This window comes from Ursus americanus, chromosome 13 (assembly GCF_024610735.1).
Source record: "Ursus americanus isolate L20-20 chromosome 13, mUrsAme1.1.p, whole genome shotgun sequence".
Taxonomy (NCBI): Eukaryota; Metazoa; Chordata; class Mammalia; order Carnivora; family Ursidae; genus Ursus; species Ursus americanus.
The window spans coordinates 70,767,261-70,791,204 of NC_142139.1; the positions used below are offsets into that span (position 1 = coordinate 70,767,261).

Genomic DNA, 23,944 nt, shown 5'->3' on the forward strand with positions numbered 1-23,944 from the left:
CAGCAAGCAGGGCCAGGGCATCTGCTATGTACCAGGCACCATCCAAGTACTTACGTACATTTGCTCATTGGACATCTCATTCAGTCCTCGCCATGACCACACGAGGTAAATACTATCATTACCTCAATTTTCTAGTGAGAAATTGAGACTTGGAGAGGTTTAATGACCTACTCAAGGTTACGAAGTTAGTGAGCAGCTAAAGCCAAGCCTCAAACCCAGTCAGCAGACGAGATGTCAGAAAACGGACTTTACGGTGCGCTTTTGGCTGGGGCGGAGGGGAGAGGGGCTCTCGCAGAGTTCAGGACCTACTGTGGGAGGAGAGCCAACGTTTCCACCTGTGGCAGCCTGCGCTGGGGTCGTGTTCACGTCCAGAAGGGCCTGGTCTGCTTTTCCCAGCCCGGCACCAGGTTCTGTCTCCAACCTGTAAGCTCCTGGGTATTGGAGCTGCCCTGGAGCGAGGAGCCGGTTCCCTGAGACGGTAGCTTTTCTCTCTCAGCCTCTTTGGCTTGGGACAGAGGGTCAGTTAAATTTGCTGATGCTCCTGGAACCAGTAACACTTTTCCTAAATGAAGGCTTAGAAAAATCATTGTTTATAATAACTCAGGATTCCTGAAGCCTCATTCAATTAAACTTGAAGAAATAATTACAATGTTAAAGCAACTTTATTAAAAGAGAACATAACAAGCAGTGTATTCTATTAGCATCTTTGAAATGTACTTCTGGATCTCCTTAGTTTATAAATTCACCATTTTTTCCCTGTTTGCAACCAGGGTGCGCACACCGTATTGTCTCCTGATTTTTAATCCCTTCACGTGATTTCATGTTTGACTTTTCATACATTGGCACAATCTACATCCTTGTCATTTTTAACAGCAAGGCAGCTTTCTGTGCCTCGTCCGTCTGAGCCATTCCCCTCTAGTGAAGCTGGGGAAAGAATCCGAGGCCGGGGCCATCCTCCTTCGTGAATTCTATTAGCCTCTGTTTTCCAAAGCTCTCACTAAGGTGTTCCTGCAATGCTGGCGCTTTCACACGGGTTCGTCAGACCCTTCGTGGGTTTGGTTTTTGATCTGTGTCCTTTTTGGCGTATGCCTTTTTTGGTTGCTTTGAACTTGGACAGAGAAGATCATATAAAATCAGAGAGTAAAGCTAAACATTAGTCAAGAGTTTTTCTGTTTTAAGGGTCAGAGTCCCAACTAGCTTAAGAAAACTAGAAAGGAATTTATCGGCTTCCAATCAAATATAGAAAGGGTAGGAGCATATTGCAGGACTCGGATACAAATAGGCCTGTCCCTGTGCCTCCTTGTCTCTTGTTTCTGCCCCTCTCTGGAGGTTAGTGGCGTGCTTATTCTTACTGTGACCATGAGGCTGGAACCATCGTCCTGATTTATCTGGGCTCACATCTATGGTGTCTCATAATCAGAGAGAAAAGAATGTTCTTCCTTGCCATCTCCATTAGGAAAACCTCAGGGAGGGACCCTGTTTAGCCTCGCTTGTGTTACTTCCTTATCCCTAAACCACTAGTCAGGGTGGCCGGGGACACAGTTGTAGGGTTGGCCCAGCCTGGGTCCTGTGTCCATCTTTGGCCCAGGACGGTAGAGTGCCATGGTTGACAGCCTTCACTACAACTACCTGGCTGGACGAGGAGGTCCCTTCCCTCAGTCCACCCCCAGGGGAGCTGCTATTCTGGGCAGATAGAATAAATATTCACTGCACACTTGAAGAATACACAGAAGGGAAGGAAGCCAGGTTGGAACTTGAGTTCATGAAATCCGTGGTGGCAGTGTCCTGGAAAGGACGAAGGATCAGGCTGTCCGCGGTTAGCCCTGCAGGTGTCAGAAAGCAGCCACGTGGGTGAAATCCATTTTCCCCTTCCTCAGTGTCACATAACATTGAACCCACTTAACCAGGCCCTGCACTGCTGGAGGGGACCTCAGAAAGCCATTCCAGAGGCACTTGGGTCTATTAAAGCCATTTTCTCTGCATTCCCATAAATTGTCTATGAGGCCTATCATGAGTAATTTGCACTTTTCGGGAGCCCCCTTTCCCCTCCATGAAATATTCAAGTGCCCTGTTCGTTTGCATGAGGCAGCGCTGGCGGCTGCCTCTGGAATCATCGTCCGCCGTGGTGGATCATGACAGCAGAGCGGGAGGAAAGACCGTGTCCTTGTTCGCAGGTGCCTGGTCTTGGTGCGCTGGCTGTCGGTCATATGGCTGTGTGGTCTGCCTCTCAGAGCGGCTGTATCCTTGCTGGGGAATATGTCTACTTTGTGGGATTGTTCAGAAAATTAAATGAGGTCACAGTGTCGGGCACATAATAGGTTCTCAATAAATATTAGCCTCCTTTTTTCCTTCTCCACTTCTATAGAAGACCAAGAGAGACCCATTGGTTTCCATGGCAGCAGCATAACAGGTATAATCTGATAAATGGGAACTTTGGGAAGCTGACAAGAACTTCAGACCAAAATGCCACATACTGGTTGGCATTGGAATGCTCTGGGGTTCTGTGGAGTGATTCACCTTTTATTGTTTTAGGGGAGACAGACTGGAGATCGGGAAGGTAATTATAATTGAGACCAAGGGCAGTATAGGTGCTTGTACTTTTGCTTGGCTAAGACCCAAGCATAGAACTGAGAAGAGTGTGTCCAAGTGTAAGTGCCTGTGTGTGTGTGTGTGTGTGTGTAAACACAAGTGCTCTTTGCCTGGGGACCAAGAGCCTTCTCAGGTCATGGCCTGAAGTGTTACTTTCTTCCCTGACTGGGTCATAAAGTGGGACTGTTTAAAGCTGAGACCGGGGAGTGGGGTCTCCAGGGTCCCCAGAAGCCCCCTCTGCAGCCCATGCAGATTGGCACATCCCCAAACCTTGGTGTGCCTCAGCATCCCCTGGAGGGAGTGTGAAAGCACAGACGGCTGGCCCCGGCCCCCAGAATTTCAGATCTTGTATGTCCGGGGTGGGCCTGGAGAGCTTGCATTTCTGACAAGGTCCCAGTTGATGGTAGTGCTGTTGCTCTGTAGACCACACTGAGAACCGCTAACCTACAGGAAGTCTACCTGGCCTCTCCGGCCTGGGCGAGCTCCGCTTGTGTGGGTGGACCTCTGCACGTCCAGCCCTGCCTCCTTTTCCCTCCGCAGGAGCACACCTGCCTGTCAAATAGGGTTGCCAGATCTAACAAATAAATATTCAGGATTTGAATTCCAGATGAACAATGAAAAACCACTTAGTATTAGTTATGTTTAGCTTAACGTTAGTATGTCCCAGATATTGCATGGGATATACTTACACTAAAAAAATGCATTGTTTACCTGAAATTCAAATTAAACGGACATCCTGTATTTAATCTGGCAACTGTTTCATCAGATTGGGGGTCAAGTGTCTCTCCGTGGCTCTCCTGCCGCTTGCCTGTGATTGAATAGGCTACAGCTGCTGGTAAAACCAGCCTTTGGGTTTGTGTTTTTCGGACAGAGCCACCTGCTGCCCCTGAGCTCATTTGGCAGTCTCCACTTGGTCTCCCTGGGATGGACTTGGCTTGTGTTCATATTGGTTCTCTTGCTGGCTCTCTGTGCTTTTCTTTGTCTGTCTCTCTTTCTCTCGTGCTTTCTTTTATGCCATCTTTCTTATGCGGATTCTTAAAAGACAGAAATATGCAAAGTGATGGGGGTGGGCCAAGGTAAAAGTCTCTTCCTTGCAGTGAGAACAGAGTCCACAGAGCTGACCTCACGGTGTCTGCAGGGAAGAGCAGTGGCTGCCTGAGGATGGCGCGGGGAGCCCCACTGGCTGGCCGTGCATTGTGAAAAGGATAACATTGACCTTGGAGAATGCATCTCCCAGGGCTGGGCTGGGAGCGTTCATGGGGCTGGTTCACATGGGGGCTGGAGTCCAGCGTGTTGCCGGCTAGCAGGAAACTGACACTGCTTGGTCTCTGATGCGGACAGAGGGAGCCGGCTGCCGTGGACTTCAGCCTGTCTTGAGGGGCAGACGGTCTGAGCAATCAGAGGCCTTCTGGAGACTTGGACACGGCATCCTCCTAACTGGCCCCATTTGGCCCTCTCTCTTGCCAAGGCCACTTTGACTCTGAGAATGGGGAAATGGAGGAACAGAAGGCCCAACCGCGGCCCTTCCCTTTACCCGCCCGTTTGCTGGCTTCTGGGCCCGGGCCTACCTCCTCTCTTCCCTGTGCTCTGAACAGAGCCGAGGGGCCTGCTTATAGGAAGTAGGCCATGGCCTTCGAGGGGTCTGGCAAAGGAGCCTTGTGCATGTTGCCTGGCTTTGGGGGCCTGTGTTCCTCTTCCTGTGTCCTCGGAGTGACGTGGAGAGTAACAGTGGGTAGGGAGGCCATCGTGCACCTGGGGCCAGTGTGGTGAGGGACAGGGTGAAGGGCCATCTCTCCCGGCTTGCCCTGTGTGGGACGCAGACCGACCTTAGCAGGTCGAACAGGTATTTCTCCTTCTATACCGGACACAGGAAATGCTGTTCCCTGTTTGCCCTTGCCGGTGCTTGGCAGGCACAGTGCTGGGGACAAGATGTCTGCTCGAAGTGCCCCAGCTAGCTAACATAGCCCCGTGAGGAAGACAGGCGGGCACGACTCACCCAGTTGAAAAACTGGGGACTCTGTGCTCAGAGACATGACAGGCCTGCCCAAGGTCACACAGCTAGTGAGTGATAGAGAATGGCCGTGGAACAGACACTTTCTCCTCTCCCAGCAGCTGGATCTGCCCTTCCCCCCACCCTTACTTGGGGGTCCTTCACCTTCCAGTTCCCGGCTTCCTTTTCTCTCATCTCTTGTCCAGTGGCCTCGTCTCTCTTTGTGGACATTCTCCTTGCTCGTGCTTTGCACCTTCTCTAGCCTGTGGGCCCCAGTGACATTTTGAGAGGCCTTGTGGATGCTGGGGCCAGGGAACATCCTTGAGGTTCCTGGTGCCAGTGAGTGGAGAACTCACCTTGCAGAAGGGAAGGAGGCCCCGTGTGCCCTTTGGGGAATGGAGCTGCCTGGGAGGCTCCCCTAAAGTCTGCGGCAGTGGGCAGTGTGCTTCTCCTCAAGCCCTGGGTCCTGGCCTGGTGGCCATTCTACCCTGACCCCATCAGCTGGGATTTCTTTCTGACATTGCACTGACATGCGTACCCTTCCCATCCTTAGTCTGTCAGTCATGTGGCAGGGACTCAGTACGTGTTTAGAGGAAGGATGAGGAAAATCAGTAAGGTCTGCCACTCGGGGAACGTACGTCCCAGTTCCAGAGACCAAGTAGGGCGGTGTCAGTAGGTCTCTCTACAGTTACGTATGAATTGCAGACTCCAGACTCTCAGTGTGGCTGGAGTACCGGAGATGGGAGAAATCCACACAGCAGGGGTGGTCAGAAAGGGCTTGGTGGCGAAGGGCTGCAGGTGGGCCTTGGGGAGGCGCTGAGAGGGAGCCCGGCCTTAGTGTGATCAGGTGGGATAGGAACGCCCTCCTGTATTTGGGCTAAGAGATGACTTGAACGCCTCTGGGGGAGGAGATGGAAACTAGGGCTTCGCCTGTCACTGGTAGCTTCCTTGCTCACAACCCGCAGGAGCTCCGTCTGGCTTCATGCTGCCTAGCTGCAGGGCTCCTTAGCGTTGGCCTGACCATGCGCCCCCGGCTCCTTCTGGAGGGAGGTACTTGGCCAAAGTGAACAGTGAAGTCCCTGAAGGGGCTGTATGAGTTTCCTGTGGCCGCTGTCACAAAGTCCTACAAGCTGGGAGGCTTAAAAGAGAAATTTAATGTCTCACAGCTCTGGAGGCCAGTGGTCTCAAATCGAGGTGTCGGCAGGGCCGAGCTCCCTTGAAAGGCTCCAAGAAGAATGAACCCCACGCCTCTCTCTCAGCCGCTGCTCTTGCCTGCAATCCTTGCCTTCCTGGGTTTGCAGGTGCGTCCCTCTCGTCTCTGCCTCCGTCTTTACACACCTTCTCACTATGGCTGTGTCCCTCTCCCCCTTCTTATAAGGACAGCTGTCATTGGCTCGAGGGCCCACCCTCATCCGCTAGGCCCTCATCTCCGTCAGGCTGCAAGGAGCTCATTCGGAGTAAGGTCCCGTCACAGGTGCTGGGAGTCAGGACGCACTTCAGCCCACAGCACATGCCTAGAGCTGTTGTTTCACTTGCCTCCAAATCCCCTCTACCTAGTAAAGTCCCTGCCCCCACCCCAGGTCTCTGGGGGACTGGGGTGGGGGCAGAGGCCACCCCACTCACACTGTCAGAGGGCCTTTGCGCACGTGCAGGGCTCACAGTAGGACAGACGCTGTTCTTGCTGTTCAAGACCAGGTCTTACTCTGCAGGACTTGAAGACTTGGTTAGAAATGCTGTTAGAAGCCCGGGTTAGAAAAGCCCCTGTTTTGGGGCTGGGTAGTGAGGAATAGAGTGTTTCTGGGCAGGAGTGAGATGGAAAACAACTGCAGATTTCCTTTTTTCAGGGATGCAGAATGTTGGTTGTGGAAGGACCCTTCAAGGAATTCTGCGTGGCAGCAGTGAGACCTGCCAGAAAGGCCCCCACCCCGTCCTTAGTTCTGGGGCAGAGCCCTGGCTCCACTGCTCAGGAGCTCCATGATCTTGGGCAAGTAGCTTCTCTGAGTCTCAGCTTCCTCCTCTGTCACTGGGATAGTAACAACAATTGCTTGTCACATCTCAAAGAGTTCAGGTCTCAGTGTTTGTTGAGGATTGAATGATAAATGGCTGAATGTGGAAGTATCTTTTCTTAAGTCATTTTTTTATGGTGGTAAATTTATACATTACGTAAAACTTACATTTCAACCACTTTTGAGTGTGCGGCTCAGTGGCATTAAGTATAGTCACGTTGTTGTGCAACCAACACCACCATCCCTCTCCAGAACTTTCTCATCTGCCCAGACTGTGAAAATGTCCTTTGCGAAGAGCACTTTCTATTCACTTGGTGAATAAGGAAACCGAGTCCTGGAGAAGTCAGAGCTTGCCTGAGTCACCCTGTGAATCAGGGGCTGAAGAGAGAATGCTGGTCCCCGGCCACTTAGCGTGGTGCTCTCCTTCTGTCTCCCACGCCTCTGTGGGCTGCAGGGTCTGGGGACACGTAAGGCATCCTTGGGGTTGAATTCCCCCGGAGAGCTTCCTCTCCGCAATCTGTACGCCCCGGGACAAACCAGAATGTGTCCCGTGGTGGGACACACCCAGCTGTCTGCTCTGAGGGTCTTCCTCTCAACCTCTTGTCTCTCTCTTCCGCTCCTTTCTCAGACAGAACAGAGCCCCAGTGGATGCCCAGGGCAGCTGAATTTGGGGCAGCCTTTGGGATGGCTTTGCGAGGTACCTTATAGCGTGGAGAGAGCGGGGGCAGCGAGCCGAGGGCTGGGTTCTGGCCCTTCTGTAGCTACCACAGCCTTCTCACGGAGCATGTATTTCTTGAGGTCCTAGTGTGTGCCCTTTGGGAAAACACCAGGGAACAAGACTATTCCTCCCTGTTTGGAGCTGCCGTGAGGCACAAACGGTATGGTACATGAGGACCTCACGGCAAAGGGCACTCGCCTGTAGGAAGTGATGACGGGATGGGGGTAGAGGTGACATGGCCACCCCCAGCCCAAGCTGATGGGAGCCAGGGTGCTGGGCAGGTTAGACTTGGGTGCCTTGGGCTCCGTGGGACCTTCCACATCAGGTGCTGGAGACAGACCCCCCGTCAGAGAGCATCTGCCTTCAGGCGGCTCATAGTCACGGAGGGAGGCGCCCAGGTAATTATGAAGCAGTGTCATGGGTGCAACAGAGGGAAGGGGTCACGGCAGGTTATGTCACCAGGGCAAGAAAGGGCTGATTCTGCCCTCGTGGGACAGGGAAGCAGGAGGAGGGCCAGCAGGGGAGGCTTTGCTCCAACCTGATTCAGAAGAGGCCAGTCAAGAAAGCCCGGGTTTCTCACCCTGGGGAGACTCTTCTTTACCTGCTTGAGGGCTGGCTCCCGTGACCCTCAGAAGGACCCTGTGAGGTGGTGGGGCAGGGATTATTGTGCAGATTTGCAGGCAGGCAGAGTGATGTGTTGAAGGCCTTGGGCAAGGTCACCCAGGAGTGTTGGCCCAGCAGAGAGCAGAGCCCACTTTCCTGCCTTGGTCCCAGGCATTCTTGGAAAACCCAGCCCAGGTTCGGTCTGTGTTCCTCTGACGGAAAGATCCATTCATAGCCCGCCGGGCTTCAACTGTGTCCCCGGCTTTCCAGGAAGTCTTGTCCTCAGGAGCTCCCAGCCTGAAGCCCCCCAGAGGCTTGGGTCCCCCCATGTTCGTCCTCTCCATCTTCCTAGCTTCCACCCACCCTGGGAACCTGGGGGAGGAGCTGCTCTGCCACAGAAAAGGTGGGAAGGCGGCCAGACTAAACCGTTCTCTCTGTTGGGTCTTCTCCTGACACCAGGTCCCGGCTGGCAGACTTCCATGCCAATTGTCGTGCCTCCTACCAGACGCTCACCAGCTGCCCTGCCGACAATTACCAGGCGTGTCTGGGCTCCTACGCCGGCATGATTGGTAAGCCGCCCCCGTGCACCTGGGCTCGAGGTGGCTCGTGGCTGCCCGCTCCCCGCAGGCAGGGGCCCGGCTCAGGGCCGGAGGATGGACAGCCTGAGCTTGCTCTTCTCTGCAGTGGGAAACCAGAGCAGAGGCCAGCCCTTTATCGTGGAGGGAGGAGGGCCCTGGGGGTCTTATAAAGCTTTTGAAATGAGAAGGTAACATTTATTTCCTGGTTCGGACATTCCAGGTACTGCGCTGAGCGGTATACACAGACGGTCTTATTTTAGTTCTCACGACAGTGCTTACTAGGGAGGGGTTGGTGTCTCCATTCTATAGATGGGGAAGCTGAGGCTTAGAGAGGTCGAGTAACTTGTGCAGATTTGCCTAGCCAGTAAATGTTGGCTCTGGGATCTAAACCCAGGATGTGCGCCTTAGTCTCCGTGGCTCTAGAAAGCACGCGGTGCTTGCTGGCGGAGAAGGCACGGGCCCGTGCTCCAGGAAGCAGGGAGCGGGGTGGCGGCTCCTGGATACCTCCTCTGCTGGCTCGCTCTGTCCTCCGTGTCCACGCCCCTCTGCCACCTGTGGCATGGCCCCTCGGTCACTGGGTTAGTCATGCTGAGAGTGTTTGTGAGTTGGGATGTATATGTGTTTGAGGGGGCAGGTGGGAGGGAGAGGGGGGGTTCCCAAGCTGCTTCTCTGTTGTGTCTGGGGCCTGGGGCCCGAAGAGAAGGCCTGACCATTCCTCTCTCCTTTGCCTTCCCTTTCTCCCTGCCCAGGGTTTGATATGACACCCAACTACGTGGACTCCAGCCCCACTGGCATCGTGGTGTCCCCCTGGTGCAGTTGTCGTGGGAGTGGGAACATGGAGGAGGAGTGTGAGAAGTTCCTCAGGGACTTCACTGAGAACCCGTGCCTCCGTAAGTCCTACCAGGTCCTCCCGGTGCCCCTCACGTCCCGGAGGAGCCCTGCATGGCTGCCGTGGCCGCCCCCTTCTTTCTCTGCTGGGATGCTCAGTGTGATCCGTGGGGCTTTCCCAGCAACTACAGAGACCTGGGGGTGTGTGCTCTTGGAGACTGCTTCTGCTGAATGGTCAGTAGGCCAGCCTCAGTCTACTACTGGAGGCCTTGAAGCTATGTCACGTCAAGGTCAAAAGTTTCTAGTCTGTTATCCTGAGAGCTTCAGCCAGGTTCCTTCTCAGCATCTGTCACTTGTCTCTTTAAGGATCCATTCCCGCTTGGAATTGGTGACTTTCTTTTCAAGTCATGAGACTGCTGTTGAAAAGACTAGAGAGAGAAGTTAGCCACACGCCCTGCCTGCTTTAATCTGCTCAGGCTGACACCCATGCCTTCCACCCACTTGAAAATCTCCGCCCCCCCATCCTTTCTTGCTTCCCTCCATCAATCCATCCTCCTTCTTTATAGCATTGGGGATTCAGAGAAGTGAATCTCAGTGCCTGTCATTGAGAAGCTCACAGTCTCAGGAAGGCACACCATCATGGGGTCACTGTGATCACAGTATGGGGCGAATGATGCTGGGGTGGAGGTCTGTGCTGGGCTCTTCAGGAGCCCAGACTGGCAATACCAGTCAGCCTGGAGAAAAGGCCCTGGGAGCTTCTCAGAGGCTGGCCCATTGAGGGACACTGGGCATCTGTCAGCTGACGAGGCAGGGAGGGCATGCCAGTGCACCTTGGGCAGAAGCAGCCTGTAGGAACTGCAGACGCTTGGTGTTGCCAGAGAGCACCTGGACGGGGAGGGAGAGTCCTCCTCGTGAAGGGCCTTGCAGTCCTGAAGATACTAGGATCTTGTGGTCCTGCGGGTGGTGGAGGTGGTGGTGAGGCCACTGAAGGGGCATCGGCAGGTGGCATTGTACCAGACCCACATTGCAGAAAGCCCACTCTCTGGTTCTGGTGCGGAGGGGTGGGGATGTGGTTTTGACAGGTGGCCCAACACAAGTCTGCTCAGAGAGCGGAGAAGCTGCTCACAGACAGAACAGTGTGATTGACCCGGAGCAGTGGCGGGGAGGGGAGAGGAGAGATGGAGTGGACAGGTCTTTAGGAGGTAGGCCTTACTGGTGGCAAGTGGGCAGTTGGGGAGGCATAGTGGGGGACTGGTGGGAGAGTGTACCCCTCCAAGACTGGAAACATGGCCAGAAAGCAGTGATGCAACAGGAGGGAGCGATGCCTAGTTGGGACATAGACGTGATGACCTTGAGGTGTGTCTAGGACTTGGAGGTAAAGATGTTTGTGGGCACTTTGTTCCAGGGTCAAGTCTTGGGGACAGTTTTGTTCAAGAGGTCATTATTCAGTCCTCAGTGCATTGGTGTAATGATGTGGGGGTGGGTGAGGCCACCCCGGGAGGAGGGCTGAGTCTGGGGCTCCTGGAATGCCAGCAGCAGGACCTGGAGCCAGGAGAACCTGTGCTGGGGAGGGGGGGTTTGGGAGGTGGGGGGGGATTGGGGGGACAAGTGGTCTTCAGCAGCGGATACCCTGGAGAAGCCGGTGCTCACTGCCGTGGGCCCGGCTTGCTGCCTCCTTCCAGGCTCCCCACACCCACTTCCTGTTCCCTTCCTCTTCCACATTTCTTTCTCTTGCGGTTTCTTTGTCTTTTCCAACCTCCCTCTTGCTGTTTTCTCCTCTATGTGTAAGATGTCAGTAGTGTCTGGAAAGGAGCTCCGGAGAAGTTAAGTTTGGACAAGCCACAGCCTGTCCCCAGCTCTGGGTTGTTCCAGAGAAGGCAGCTTTATTTTTTTATTTTTTATTTTTTTAAAGATTTTATTTATTTATTTGACAGAGATAGCCAGTGAGAGAGGGAACACAAGCAGGGGGAGTGGGAGAGGAAGAAGCAGGCTCATAGCAGAGGAGCCTGATGTGGGGCTCGATCCCACAACGCCGGGATCACGCCCTGAGCTGAAGGCAGACGCCTAACCGCTGTGCCACCCAGGCGCCCCTAGAGAGAAGGCAGCTTTAGGATGTGAGGGGCAGTGTCCGGTTTCTCTGCACCTACCTGCTCTCTCCCCCCACAGGGAATGCCATCCAGGCCTTTGGCAACGGCACAGATGTGAATCTGTCCCCAAAGAGCCCCTCATTCCAGGCCACGCAGGCCCCTCGGGTGGAGAAAACACCTTCTTTGCCAGATGACCTCAGTGATAGCACCAGCCTGGGGACCAGCGTCATCACCACTTGCACATCTGTCCAGGTGAGGGGCCGTGGCTCTGCAGCTGGGGAAAAGGAGCGGGGGGCAGGTCGAGGACCTTAGAGAAGCACCTTGACACCCGAAGGAGGGGTGGGACATTAGCGAACTGGGGGCCAGGGATGGGCGCATGAGTTCCTTCCTTTGGATCAGGACCCAAGAGCAGGGAAGAGCTGTTGGGGCTAGTTTTTTGTGCAGACGTTCCCTAGGCATTCACCTTACAAGCAGGAAGCACCTGTCCTATCAGAGGATTGTGCTAGATGCCATGGGGCTCCAGAAAAATGTAAGGGTTACCATCACGAACCATCTGCTAATTACCAGGTATTGTGCTCGCAGATTCTCTACCGATTTCATTGCATTTTTACACAGTGAGGTGTTTTATGCATGGGAAACTGGCCCAGGAGGGTTAGGCAGCATACCCAAGGTCACACAGCTGGTTAGTGGTAGAATGAGATTTCAAACCAATGTCATACTCCAGAACCCATGGTGTTCATTTGTCTGTCCATCCATCCATCCCCCGGCGTGTGTTATGTGTGCGTTGTGCTCCAGGACTAACATGAGATGCAAGGGAGACATTGGTGAATGAAACGGACACATCCTGGGTTTCGTAGCCCTTATGGTCCAGTCTGGGGTCAAACAAATCAACGAGCATCAGGCGTGGACTGTGGTCAGTGCCATAACAGGGGACACAGATGGCACCATGCGGGCACGTCATAGGGCTCCCCGCTCAGGCTTTCTCTCTGCTGTTGACTGCCCTCAGGCCTGATGACAGTGGTTCCAGGAGATTCTTTGCTTAGGAGGTTGGTTCTAGTCACAGCGCGCACACACACACACACACACACACACACACGCACAGCGCTCTTACACTCACATAACACACACATACATGCTCACGGACACTCACACAGCACAACCACACACTCTCTCACACACATTCTCAGACACTCAACTCACATAGACACGTTCTCTCCCACGTGCTCATACACACATACGCTTTCTCTCTCTCTCTCTCTCTCACACACACACACCCAGAGCAGAGTATAAAAGAGGACCTCGTGCAGAATATCAGAGCAAAGACTTGAGTGAGATTGAGGGTGGTGGGGTACGGTGGGGCAGTTGGGCCCGCAGTTGCCAAGAAGGTTCGGGGGCTCTGAAGTACAGTCGGGGGGTGGGGAGAGCAAGGCCCGGCTGTGTGCGAGGCGGTGAGGACGCGGGTCTGAGTGGGGCGGCAGGCTCACGGCACCCCCAGGGGGCATACAGCTGTGGAACTGTAGCTGACACTGTTGAACTGTGTCCTGGAAATACGCTGAGAGTAAACCTCAGCTGTTCTCACCACAGAAAGGGAAAGAGAAGGCAAATGGTAAAGATGTGAAATGATGGATATGTCAATAGGCTTATGAATATTTCACGGTATATGTATACGTGTCTTGGGTCATCATGTCGTACACTTGAAGTACACACAATTTTTGATGGTCAGTTCTAACCTCAGGAAAGCTGGAAACCCCTCAGTGCCAGGACGAGGACTTGATCAGGGACAGGGCCCGGGGGACTGTTCGGTGCCCTGGGACCCGTTGTACTGCGGGAGCGGGTGCGGGTGCCCGTCCTGGCTGCGAAGCCCACCCCCTTCCCTCCTGGTGGGCTTCTCTGTGCTGCGGTAGCTGACCTCCAAGTACCCTCGTGTCGGACTCAGCGTGGGCCCTTCCGGGCCCTGCACCCTTCCCTTAGGTCACCCCTGCAGATCCGGGCTGAGGTGTTCGTGTCACCCTTGGGCAGCTCCTAATTACACTAGCCATGCTTGAGTGGCTGCCGGCGGGGGCTCGGGGCCTGCCGCGCAGGCACCGCTCAATTTCATGCCAGAGTGGCGGGCAGCCCGCCGTTCAGGGCTGGGCCACCTGGCTACCGTGTCCATTGGGGCACCACCGGCCTCCCTGAGCCCCTCAGGGCTGGCTTACACGGGGAGATGCTGACTCGGCGGCAGCAGCTGACCTTTCCCAGGACGCTTACTGTGACTTGCCGTGAACGTAGAGGAGTTCGAGGCCGTGGCCTGTTGCCCCCACTGCAGCCCGCCCAGGGCCTGATGGCTCGGACTCCTTTCCACCCCCCCCACCCCCCATTGTCGCTCAGCAGTTTGCTAAACTGTGGCCTGGTTTCTTTTAGCCTCAGCCTGGTTTTCTGCAGACTCACCATCTGGGGGCTGGTCTTACGCTTGGCTTGATTCCAGTGGAGTTAAGACACGATCTGCAAGTGAGCTGATGTCTGGGGAGGTGCCTGCGAACAGAGCAGGGCTCTGTGCGTGCTAGGTGTTATGGATGCGGGGGGGGGGGGGCGGGCTGGGCAGGCTGACTCGCAGGGGTCCCCAGGCCTGGACCCCGTGACTGCCCACTCACAGTCTAGTGACTGAGTCCCTGCGGGTGGGACAGCTGAGAACGGCCATTCCAGGAGAAAAGGAAGAGATCCAGACCCTCGGAGGGGCGGGGGGCACCAACCATCATGCCTGGCTCCTTCTCACTGAACCTGGGAGGGCCCCTGATCTGTATTCATCACAGTGTTCAGTGAGCACCTACTACTCTGTGCCAGGTGTGGGAGTGCAGAGTGAGTAAGCCCTCCTCCCTGCCCTCCGTCCTGCTGGAGGCTGGTGTGGGTGGTTTGTCCCCTCCCCAGCTCGTACCCGCCCCCTCGGCTCTGCTGGCTTGGAAGGGCTCCATGGTGGCCTTTGTGGGGCCTTTGGGAGTGACAGCCACCCATATCTACAAAACAGGGTCCCTGAGTGAGGACAGAGACAGGAGGCTGAGGCCAGGGTGGGAGGGAGGGTGGGGGGGCTGTGTACCCCACACACCCCTGGAGAGGGAGAGGCAAGGTCCCTTTACTTATTTCTGCCTCCTCCCCATCAATAGGCCCAGGCCCTTGGAGAAGCCTTAGAGACCCCCTTCACTGACCCAGAGATGGCAGCCAGTTGGGGACCCCACATAAGTGATTGGACATTAGGACCAGAGGGCCTTCTGAGATCTCCTTCTCAAACCCCAAAGGAGGGAAGCTCGGGGAGGACAGTAACTTGTCCGGAGCCCCAGCCCACAGCTCCTGGACAGTGGGATCCTCCTCCTGATCTTCTGCCCTGGGGGGCTTTGCCATGGTGGGGGATGGGGTCTGCAGCCGGAGGAGCTCTTGCCCGCTCACAGGGCTGCTGGAGGGGCTCCACAGAGGTGCCAGGAGCTCGGCCCTGTGTCTAGGCACCCTCGATGCTGTTTTGAGTCCTGTGCTCCTGTGCTTCCACTCCTGGCTGTGGTCCCTGCTCCAGGCAGCCCTGCCTGCCTGGAACTCTCTGAAACTGGGAGAAAGCATGGCAGGATCTGCAAAACGGTCTCTCCCCCTCCCTTCTGGCCTTGCCTATATGTGTGTACACATACAACCCTCTGTGTGAATTCCCTCCCTGCTCTGTAGGCGGCAGGTCCGACTTGGACTCTGAAGCCCAGCCAGCCAGTCCCCTGGGGTCGGCGTGAGGGCTGGGGTGAGAAAGATGCCGGCCCGTGCCCTTGTCCGTCCCTCGGAGCGAAGTGCCTGTCCTTCCTCTCTCTGCCCAGTGAGTCCTGCTTGGATTCACCTTTCGGGGTGTTCCCCACCTGACTCTGTTCCTGCCTCGCCTTAGTTGAGCCCCCATCATGATGTGTTCCGCTGCCTTTCCCAGGTGCGTGTCCCTAAGGGACAGGGGCTGCCTCTCACCCTCTCCGTTGCCCTGCGTACCCCGGTGCTCAGTGCGTGGCACTGAGTGGGTGCTCCAGAGAGGTTGAAGGAAAGAACCCAGAGCCCCCGGTTCAGTGGGTTTATTGGAACTTGTCGCTCTCCATTCTAGAACAGGTCTGTGTGCTTCCTTGCTTGTACGCAACTCTGATCAGCTTACCTCCTCCTCGTAGCTGCCGTCTCTGTGTGCCCGCCATGAGGGTAGGGAGGTGAAGAAGTCTTTCTATGGAGGGTCCATGAAGCTTGCTTAGAAGGCTCTTCTGTCACATGATGGGGCCTGGACCAGGGCGGTGCCGTGGATGGGGGAGGTGGGGAGATCAGCAGCGGGCTCTTGCTTTCTCTGCTCATGGTTTGTTTCCAGTGTCCTTGGTGTTCCCTGTGCTTTTCTCTGGGCCAGTTTGCAAGGACCCCCTGGAGTCCTGCCTTTCCCTGGGCTGCAGGGCCCTGGCAACACAGTCTCCTTTGCTCTTTTTGTCTCTACCAGCCAGTTTTTGCTCTTACTCTTGGTACTTCCCATCACATGCGGGGGCATTAGAAATGTATTTGGAGGGGTTGATGCAAGCCCCCCTCACCACACACCTACAAGAGGCTCAGCAGCCCATGGATGCTTTTGTCCCTCCTCATGCTGCCTGCTGTCGGGATGGATCTCTGACCTTGTGCCCAGGCCCGTGGGCATCAGAGTGGGGGGCCCAAGAGGCCTGGCAGTGTGTCCGTACAGTTCTGATGTGTGAGTATGGCTCGTTTCCAAGCTTTGAAAGACCTGACTGCATTCCTTCTTTTCTTTCCTTGCTCTAGTTCCCCTTGTAGTCGTTTATTTATTTGTCCATCAGGACCTTTCTTCATTTATTCCACATAGATCCTTACTGCACGTTACTCTGTTCCAGGCTCTGAGGCTGACCAGCTCAGTAGGCCAGCACCTTGTCCCACACTGGTAGGATGGGCAGAAGGCATGCTCAGATAATGGGGGGAGGAAGCCACTGGCACACCAGGAAGACTGATAAGGTGACGGATCCAGAGGAGAGAGGGCTGCTTTGGACTGGGAGTGGAAGCAGAGGACTCAAGGGCCACACTGTTAACCCCGCTGCTAGGCCTGGAAGACGAGGGAGGGCTGAGTATGTGGTGACGTGGAATTGGAGTGGAGTGGGTGAGGGTGTCCAGGCAGAGGGGCAAGTGGGAGCAAGGGCACGCAGTCAGCATAGCACAGAACAGATCCGGTAGGGACCTGCCATCTGTTTGGGTAAGTCAAGTTTTATGGGAACAGAGCCACACCCCATTGTTTACATATTATCCATGTGCTACAGGCAGAGTTGCCTAAAATACGTACTAACCAGGGCCTTTGCAGAAGATGTTTGCCCACCCCCTGGTCTAGAGGAGTGACAGGCCCTGGGCTGGGTGAGAACACGGGGTACCCACATTGGAAGGACGGGTGGGAATACAATCTGATGAGCAGGCTGAAGTGGGGGTGTGGGGGGGCCACCAAAGGCTTTGACAGGGAGTGTGGTGGTGGGAAGATGGGCTCTATGATCTGGGAGGATCTCTGCCTGGGACCGCAGGTGGACACTGGCTGGCAAGGGAGACACGCCGGCAGACCTGTTTGATCTTTGTCATAGTTGATAGTCACAGGTAGGCAAAATAGGAGGGCTGGATGAGGGGGTGGCAGGGAGTGGAGGGGAAGAGGAGTGAGTTACTAGGTGGGCCAGTCAGGAGGAAGGTGGCTAAGGACACTGAGACCTGGGGCTGGGGCCAGAAACAGAAGCCGGGGATGCAGTGTTCCCACGGATGCCAACTGGCAGGGCCCCGGGACTGCCAGACCCAACTTTGGAAGTGGGGACAGAGGTGGGCAAGGAAGAGGAGGAAGACAATAATTCCTCCCAACTGCCTGGGCAAACCCCCCCCCCCCCGGGAGAAATTTCTAGAAGGATGAACTTTGCCTTTGCTGCCATTTTCCCTCTGTGTCTGTGCCCCTTCCCCCATTCAGGTCCCCCAGTGCCACCGGCTGCTTCCATCCTTCTGGAGGCAACCTGCAGGACAGCCAAGGGCACAAAGTCTCTGTCAGAGGGATTTACTATTAAAGGCTCTGCCCCCTGCCATCCTTGCAGCCCAGACCTGAGCCCTTTGGGACCCGGTAGCCCCACAGCCCTTCAGCTGGCCTTGAGGGGGAAAGAGGCTCAGAGTTGGGAGGGGGGTGGGGCAGGGGTTGGAGCAGCTCAGCTCTGTTCCCCTAAACTTGTTCCGTTGGAGTCCAGGAGAGCTGGGTGAGATGGGCATCACGGGCAGCCTTCGGGGCACGGCCTCAGAGGGCAGCGGGCAGCCTGGCGGATTTGGCGAGGGACACTGCCTCTCCTGCTCCTGTTTTCTTAACTGGCGCTGAGGTGGCTGTGGATGTTTATTTCCCTCACTAGGGTGTGAGCAGGGCTGTGACTCATTCGTCTTTGGAACCCCTTGCGGGAGCTGTGGGGGAGGGTTAATGGTGAGGGAGGGTTAATGGTGGGCGAGACAGGCAGTGGATTGAGCCACCGGTGGTTTTGCCATGAGGTAGTGGAACCTTCTCTCTGCACCTCGCCCACAGGCTGCTTTCAGAGAAGGTCAGCTGGTGGGCACCCCCCCCCCCCGCACTGCTCTGTGTGGCCAGGGCTGGGTGAGGGTCTTAGGTGGCCCCTGGGGAGATGACTGCAGCCTTCACTGTCTGCTCTGCGTCTGCGGGAAGGCAGGAGCTCCCATCCACCTGGGGCAGAGACTGCTCCCCGCTTCGCCTCTCAGGCGGTCAGGTGGGGCGGAGGTAGCCCCAGGGCTTTCACCTCACAGCCCCTTCCTGGGCCTGCTGCATTTCTCACAGGCCCCGCCTTGGCAGGCACAACTTAGTTCGGCTCAGCTTCAGGCCTTGTGGGGTTAAGGGGCCCTTACAGGTGCGCAGAGCCTTGCTGTGCCGTATGCCCTGTCTCATGTAGTTGTCACAGTGGGTCAGTGAGGTACGTTGGTCTATCGCTATTTTATAGATGACAAACCTGATGTTACAGGAGGTGAAGTGACTTGGCCGGGTCACTGGCTGAACAAGACTCGAGCCCAGGGTTCTGGCCTCTCAGGCTCTTCCTTCCTCAGACGCAGGAGTGGTCCTGTGGGGATGGACACCAAGGATTAGGGCCCTTTGGTTTAAAAGGGAAAGGCTGGTTGGGTCTGTGAGGATAAAAGTCTGTGAGCTAGGTTTCCGAGCACGTGAAGGAAGTACTTTAGGGGAGCAAGAGGAAGCTGCAGATGTCACCGACGAGACCTGGGGGTTCAGCACACGGTCAGTATATGGCCGACGGCACGGAGCCTACTGGACTGACTTGTCGTTGGCTCAGAAGGACTTGGGTCAGTGCTGTGGATGATGGATACACAGTGGGTGACATGGGGCAGGGGACGGGTCCTAGCCGTGGTCTTCATGGAGGCCAGTCCTTCTCTCCCAAAGTCCCTGTGGCACTTGTCAGAGACCCCCTGGGGTTGGATTGCCTTGGGGCTGGCCCAGGGAGCTGTGTCACTTTTTCATGTCAACATGGGTCTGATGAGAGGACGGAGACTCGCCCTCCGCAGCTTCCTCTCCCTCTCTCTCACCCTCCTCCTCTGTGCCCTCCCTTCCTCTCAGTTCCTTGCCCCCTTCCCCCTTCTGTCCCCCTCTGCTCCTGCCCGCTCCTCCCTATCACCCCCCACCCTCCCTGACGTTTGCTCCTTGGCTCCTGGGGTATGCCTCTCCTTCTTCTCTCTTCTCTGTTCCTCTCTTACTTACTTCTTTCTCCCCGCCTTCCTTTTTCCTCAAATACTTGTTACTAGCCCCCTCTCCTGTGTGCTCTTAAAAGGAGCCTGTCAAGTCCTCTCAGCCTGGGGGGCAAGTCCAGCCACGGGCCGGCGGCTGCAGGGTGGCCACATCCAGATTGCACCTCCTCCCCACTGGCTGAGCCCTTGGCCCTGGTGCTCGGTGGGCTTCTCCCCGCATGGGGTGACCTGGGGTGCAGGCCTCCAGACCCAGCATTGGCCCCTGTGCCGAGGGCCCTGAGAGCTGGCGTCCCATCACGGAAGCTTGTACTGCCTGGCCTTAGAGGTCACTGAGTTTAGCTGTCTTCTCAAACCTTATTTTTTGTGAAGCAGTAGACTATTTTTAAAAATCATTTTTGTGTATAACTCTAACTTATAAAATCAAAACAGACTTGCTTTGGTTGGCGTGGGGGTAAGGACGTTGATCTGGACTGATTCTACGCAGGTTACATAGTTAGTGACACTGGGGGGGAAGGGGCGCACCGGAAGAGGACCCGTGCTGGAGGGGAAAGAGGCCTGCCAGACCTGGAGCCAGGGACAGCGGGAAAGAATGCTGGGAGGAGCGGGGCTGGGCCACGTGGTGCAGGGTGGTTCAGGTGCTGCGAGTTGCACAGGGGTGCCTGAGGGTGGATTGCTGAAGAGGAGGGTGGTTGGATGGAAGACATGGTGACAGCACAGCCCCAGGGGGGGAGTGGCGCAGGGTGGGTGGGCTCTGTCCCGCGGTGGCCTCCCACCGCCCTGGCTGGAGCTGTGGGTTCCAGTGGGCCCTTCTGCGGGGACAAACATGGGTGGCTTGGCTGGGCTGGACCTTGGCACCTGAAGTCACTGGCACTGTAGTCTTGAACAAGATCTTCCTGGGTCAGGTCCCTGGTTCCATCCCCGTCATGCTCCTCCTCGCCGTGCTCACGTCCCCAGCATTGGTAGAGGCTTTGATTTTGGCTGGCCTCTGTGTGACAGTTGGGCCTTGTTTAGCTGACCAGATGCCCTGGGTGGTAGAATGCCTGTGATGTGTGAGGGATTATCGATACTTCTGGCCAAGAGCAGCGATTTAGGAATAATTTCTTGGGCTTCCCGGTGCTTTTGGTGGCCAGCTTGCCTACAAGTGCCTTGGGAACCAAGCTGTTCGAAGCCAGGGTAGAAACACCATGTCCCCCAGCTGGTTCCCATGGATCATTATTATGATGGTAGCAAAGGACGGTTTCTCACACACACCCTCTGGTCCTGCGTCCAAGTGGTTATGCCAGGAGTAGAGAACCCTGGAATCATCAGCAAGCCAGCCTTCCTTTCTCATTCCTCGCCTTGGCCGCCATGCTCCTAGGTGCCACACATCTGTTTAGGGTGGAATGGCCAACACCTGGCCCTGTTGCCAGATGTCTTCCTAATACGCACCAGTGGCAGACATCACTAATCAATTACAGTTCTCTTCCCCACCAGCCCAGATAAGGGTTGATGAGGTTTCTGGAGCTGGCCCTTGGATCCCCGTTTTGATCTATGACGTTCTTTCACTGATTCACCCTTATACGCACCTAGCAGAGCATTTACTGAGTCGGTGTTATGATCCAGACACTGCCCAATGCAAGGAAAAGAAGCCGTGGTCCCTGCCTCGTGGCATAGTCGATGGACACGCAAACGGCGTATTACTACATAATGCCTGAAGTTGGGGAGCAGAGTTAGGAATCTCTTCTCCAGGAGCCCAGGGGAGACAGGACCTAAGTGCCGATGGTGTGAGAAAGGGACAAGGGTCTTTTTGCTGCTTGGGATTCAGCCGGCATCTTCTCATGCACTCTGTGCTTAATGGGGGCAGGGCCACAGAATATTTGGTCTCATTCAAGTCATGGCACAAAGCTCGGCCAGAGAGCCAGCTTTGGTGGCCCGTCCTTACTAGCATCTTCTCTTCCACAGGAACAGGGGCTGAAGGCCAATAACTCCAAAGAGTTAAGCATGTGCTTCACAGAGGTGAGTGAGGGGCAGAGCGAGGGGTGGGTGCAGGGGCCAGAAGGGGGTGTTTTCCAGGTGAGTCTCGGACTTGGGGCCCCCAGATCCCATTGCACGGGCCGGGCTAGTTGAGCTCCTGGCCCGCCTACACTGGGGTGGGCGCTCACCGTGCTGGGGGTGCAGGCGGGGCAGCGGACGGTGCCCTTGGCCGTCTCCTTGGGTGAGACACAGGAGCTGCTCTGAGCAGAGGCCCTCTCAAGCCTTCCTGACTAGGACACGTGTCCTGAGCACCTTCTCTATGCTGGTTTTGTGATACTGAAGAGCTTGAGAGATGGAAAAAGACACAGTCCCTTCCTTGAAGGAGGTTCAACCCAGGAGTGTGTCTTTGCGTCTGTAGCATGTGTGGAGGTATTTGCATATGTATAAAAAAGAAAGGAAGCATAAGCTTCTGAGGAGGAGAGAGTCAGAGATGGGCAAGGAAGCTTCATGGAGCAGAGGGATTCAAAGAAATTTGGGAGCAGGAAGAACAAAGCTTCTCCCTCCTCCCCTCCCCTCCCCTCCCCTCCCCTCCCCTCCCCTCCCCTCCCCTCCCCTCAAGAAGCAGGTGCTTGTGGACCATGAGAGTTGCTGCTTGAGATCTTGGTACCATGCCCCTCCTCTCTGGTGTGTGTCCATAGACCCTCTTCCTTACTTGGCAGCATCAGCCCATTTGCCTGGGGACTGCTGCCCTGGCTCCTGGAGCCCAGGGCTCAGCTCCGCTCCATGGAAGCCCGGCTCCGTCTCCAGGCGAGCACAAAGCTGGGTCCCCTGGGTGGACCTGGAGGGCGGGGGCTCAAGGACTCCACTTCTCGAGTCCTTCTCTTTGCTTGATCCCAGGCCTGCTGACTCATTTGGTCTTCTGTCTTTCTTTGTGTCTTTGCTTCTGTCTCCCCTTGTGCCGTGGCTGCAGCTCACGACCAATATCATCCCAGGGAGTAACAAGGTGATCAGACCTAACTCAGGCCCCCGCAGAGCCACGCCGTCGGCTGCCTTGACCGCTGTCTCCTTCCTGATGCTGAAGCTGGCCTTGTAGGCTCTGGGAACCATGTCGGGAGATTTCCGGAAACTACACAGATGAGAACACCCGCCTGGCAAATGGAAACACACACACACACACCTTGCAAAAAAATTTATTTCCCCACCTTGTCTCTGAACCTGTCTCCTCCCAGGTTTCTTCTCTGGAGAAGTTTTTCTAAACTAAACAGACAAGCAGGCGGGCAGCCTGAGAGCTGGCCCAGAGGTCCCTCAGCAAGGGAAACCCAGCGCCGAGGAAGAGCGTGAGGGTCTAGAAATGCCCTTCACTTTCTCCTGGGGTTTTCCTCTCTGGATCCTGCTGACGTAAGAGACCAAGATGACACCCCTGCAGCCCAAGGGACTTGTGGCTGTGCTGATGCGAACTGGGGGCAGGGTGGCTACTCTTCTCAAGCTACCCACTCTAGGGACCTGCGAGGGGCTCGGCAGAGGGCATCGGGCAGCAGGGCAGCAAGGCTGGCTGCTGGGGGTCCAGCTGGGTACCTCAGGACCCCCACCTGGCTTCGAGGATGGAGTTTATTTCATTCTCTCTTGTCTGCGGGTTGAGTGGATCTGCGTCTGACCTGGGAACCCCGAGCGATGCCTGTGGAGGGGATGGCTCCGGGCTCCCCGACTGTGGCCTAGAGGGGGTGCCGGGGCCAGCTCCAGGGGGCTTGGGAGCTCAGCCCTCTTGGGACGTCCCCGTGGGCAGAGGGAGCAAAGCTTGGGCACCAGCTCAAGGCTGCTGCTTCCTCCTTGGTGGCAGGAATTTTGAAATCAAGGAGAAATGATCCTTTGTTGGCTCCTTTGGTTTCTTGTGGGTCCATTCAGTGGGTCTCTCCCCCCTCCCCCAGGGAAAGGGGTCCCCAAGAGGGGCAGAGAAGAGCATGGTGGGACGCCTGCCGGCACCGTGCCCTGGTGGCTGCAGCTCTCTCTCCTCTCGGCTCCCCGTTCCTCTTCTCCACATTCTCTCCTCATTCCCCAGACAAACGCCAACTGTCTGTACAGAACACGACTCCTTTCTTAACATATATGTATATACACATCCATATACATATATCGTGTGGTTTCCCCTTTTTTTCCTTTTTTTAAGAAGCAAAACTATGGAAATAATACCCCAACAGATGAGCGAAAATGTATTATTGTAAAGTTTATTTTTTTTAATAATGTTGTCTATAATGGGAAAAAATGGAGATTGACTCCCTGTGTCTCTGCCCCCGTCGGGCTGACTGGGCTGTGGAGGGGGTTCCTGATCCGTATTCATACGTAGCCGAGGCTCCAATAAACATACTAGGAAGCAGTTTGCCTTCTGCTCACTCTGGGCGTGCCTTCTCCCCCTATTTTGTTCTTGGCTCATTGCCCCCTCTTGGTCACTTACCTGGGCTCTTGGCGGGCCTTGGGGAGAGTGTGTGTGTGCACGCGTGCACACGTCTCCGTCCATCGTGTGTCTTCGGTGTGGGTGATAAGCTCCTTTAGGAGATGGTTGTCCACTAGGTGGATCTCTGCGTCCTGGCTGTGCCGAGCCCGCTGGGCCCTTAAAGCAGCGGTGGGGACGGAGGGCCGGAGACAGCTTAAAACCTTGACGCCTCGGGTCTGTTTGGGTTTTAAGGCTGCCAGGGTGGTCCTAGAAGTGGCCCTGGTGGTGTTACGTAGAGTGAGGTGGTTATCTTCCCACTGGGACTCCTGGTTTATTTAAGCTGTGTGATGGTGAAGGCGGGGACCTGGCCTTCTGGGTCCCACTAGAGGACAAAGACGATGGCGGTCCATCCCTTCTTCTCTTTTTCTCTAGT

The 23,944-nt window shown here is 55.7% G+C and overlaps 1 protein-coding gene across 1 annotated transcript in view; it reads left to right on the top strand.

Moving 5' to 3' along the window:
- Positions 1–23,470, top strand: part of GFRA2 (GDNF family receptor alpha 2) — an 82,896-nt gene extending 59,426 nt beyond the window's left edge. The window contains exons 5-9 of the mRNA XM_087866632.1: positions 8,366–8,475; positions 9,234–9,374; positions 11,479–11,651; positions 21,072–21,125; positions 22,054–23,470. Coding sequence (XP_087722758.1) covers positions 8,366–8,475; positions 9,234–9,374; positions 11,479–11,651; positions 21,072–21,125; positions 22,054–22,176 — 601 coding nt within the window. The 3' untranslated portion in view covers positions 22,177–23,470. The remainder of the gene's footprint in view (positions 1–8,365; positions 8,476–9,233; positions 9,375–11,478; positions 11,652–21,071; positions 21,126–22,053) is intronic.
- The last annotated feature ends 474 nt before the right edge of the window (positions 23,471–23,944 follow it).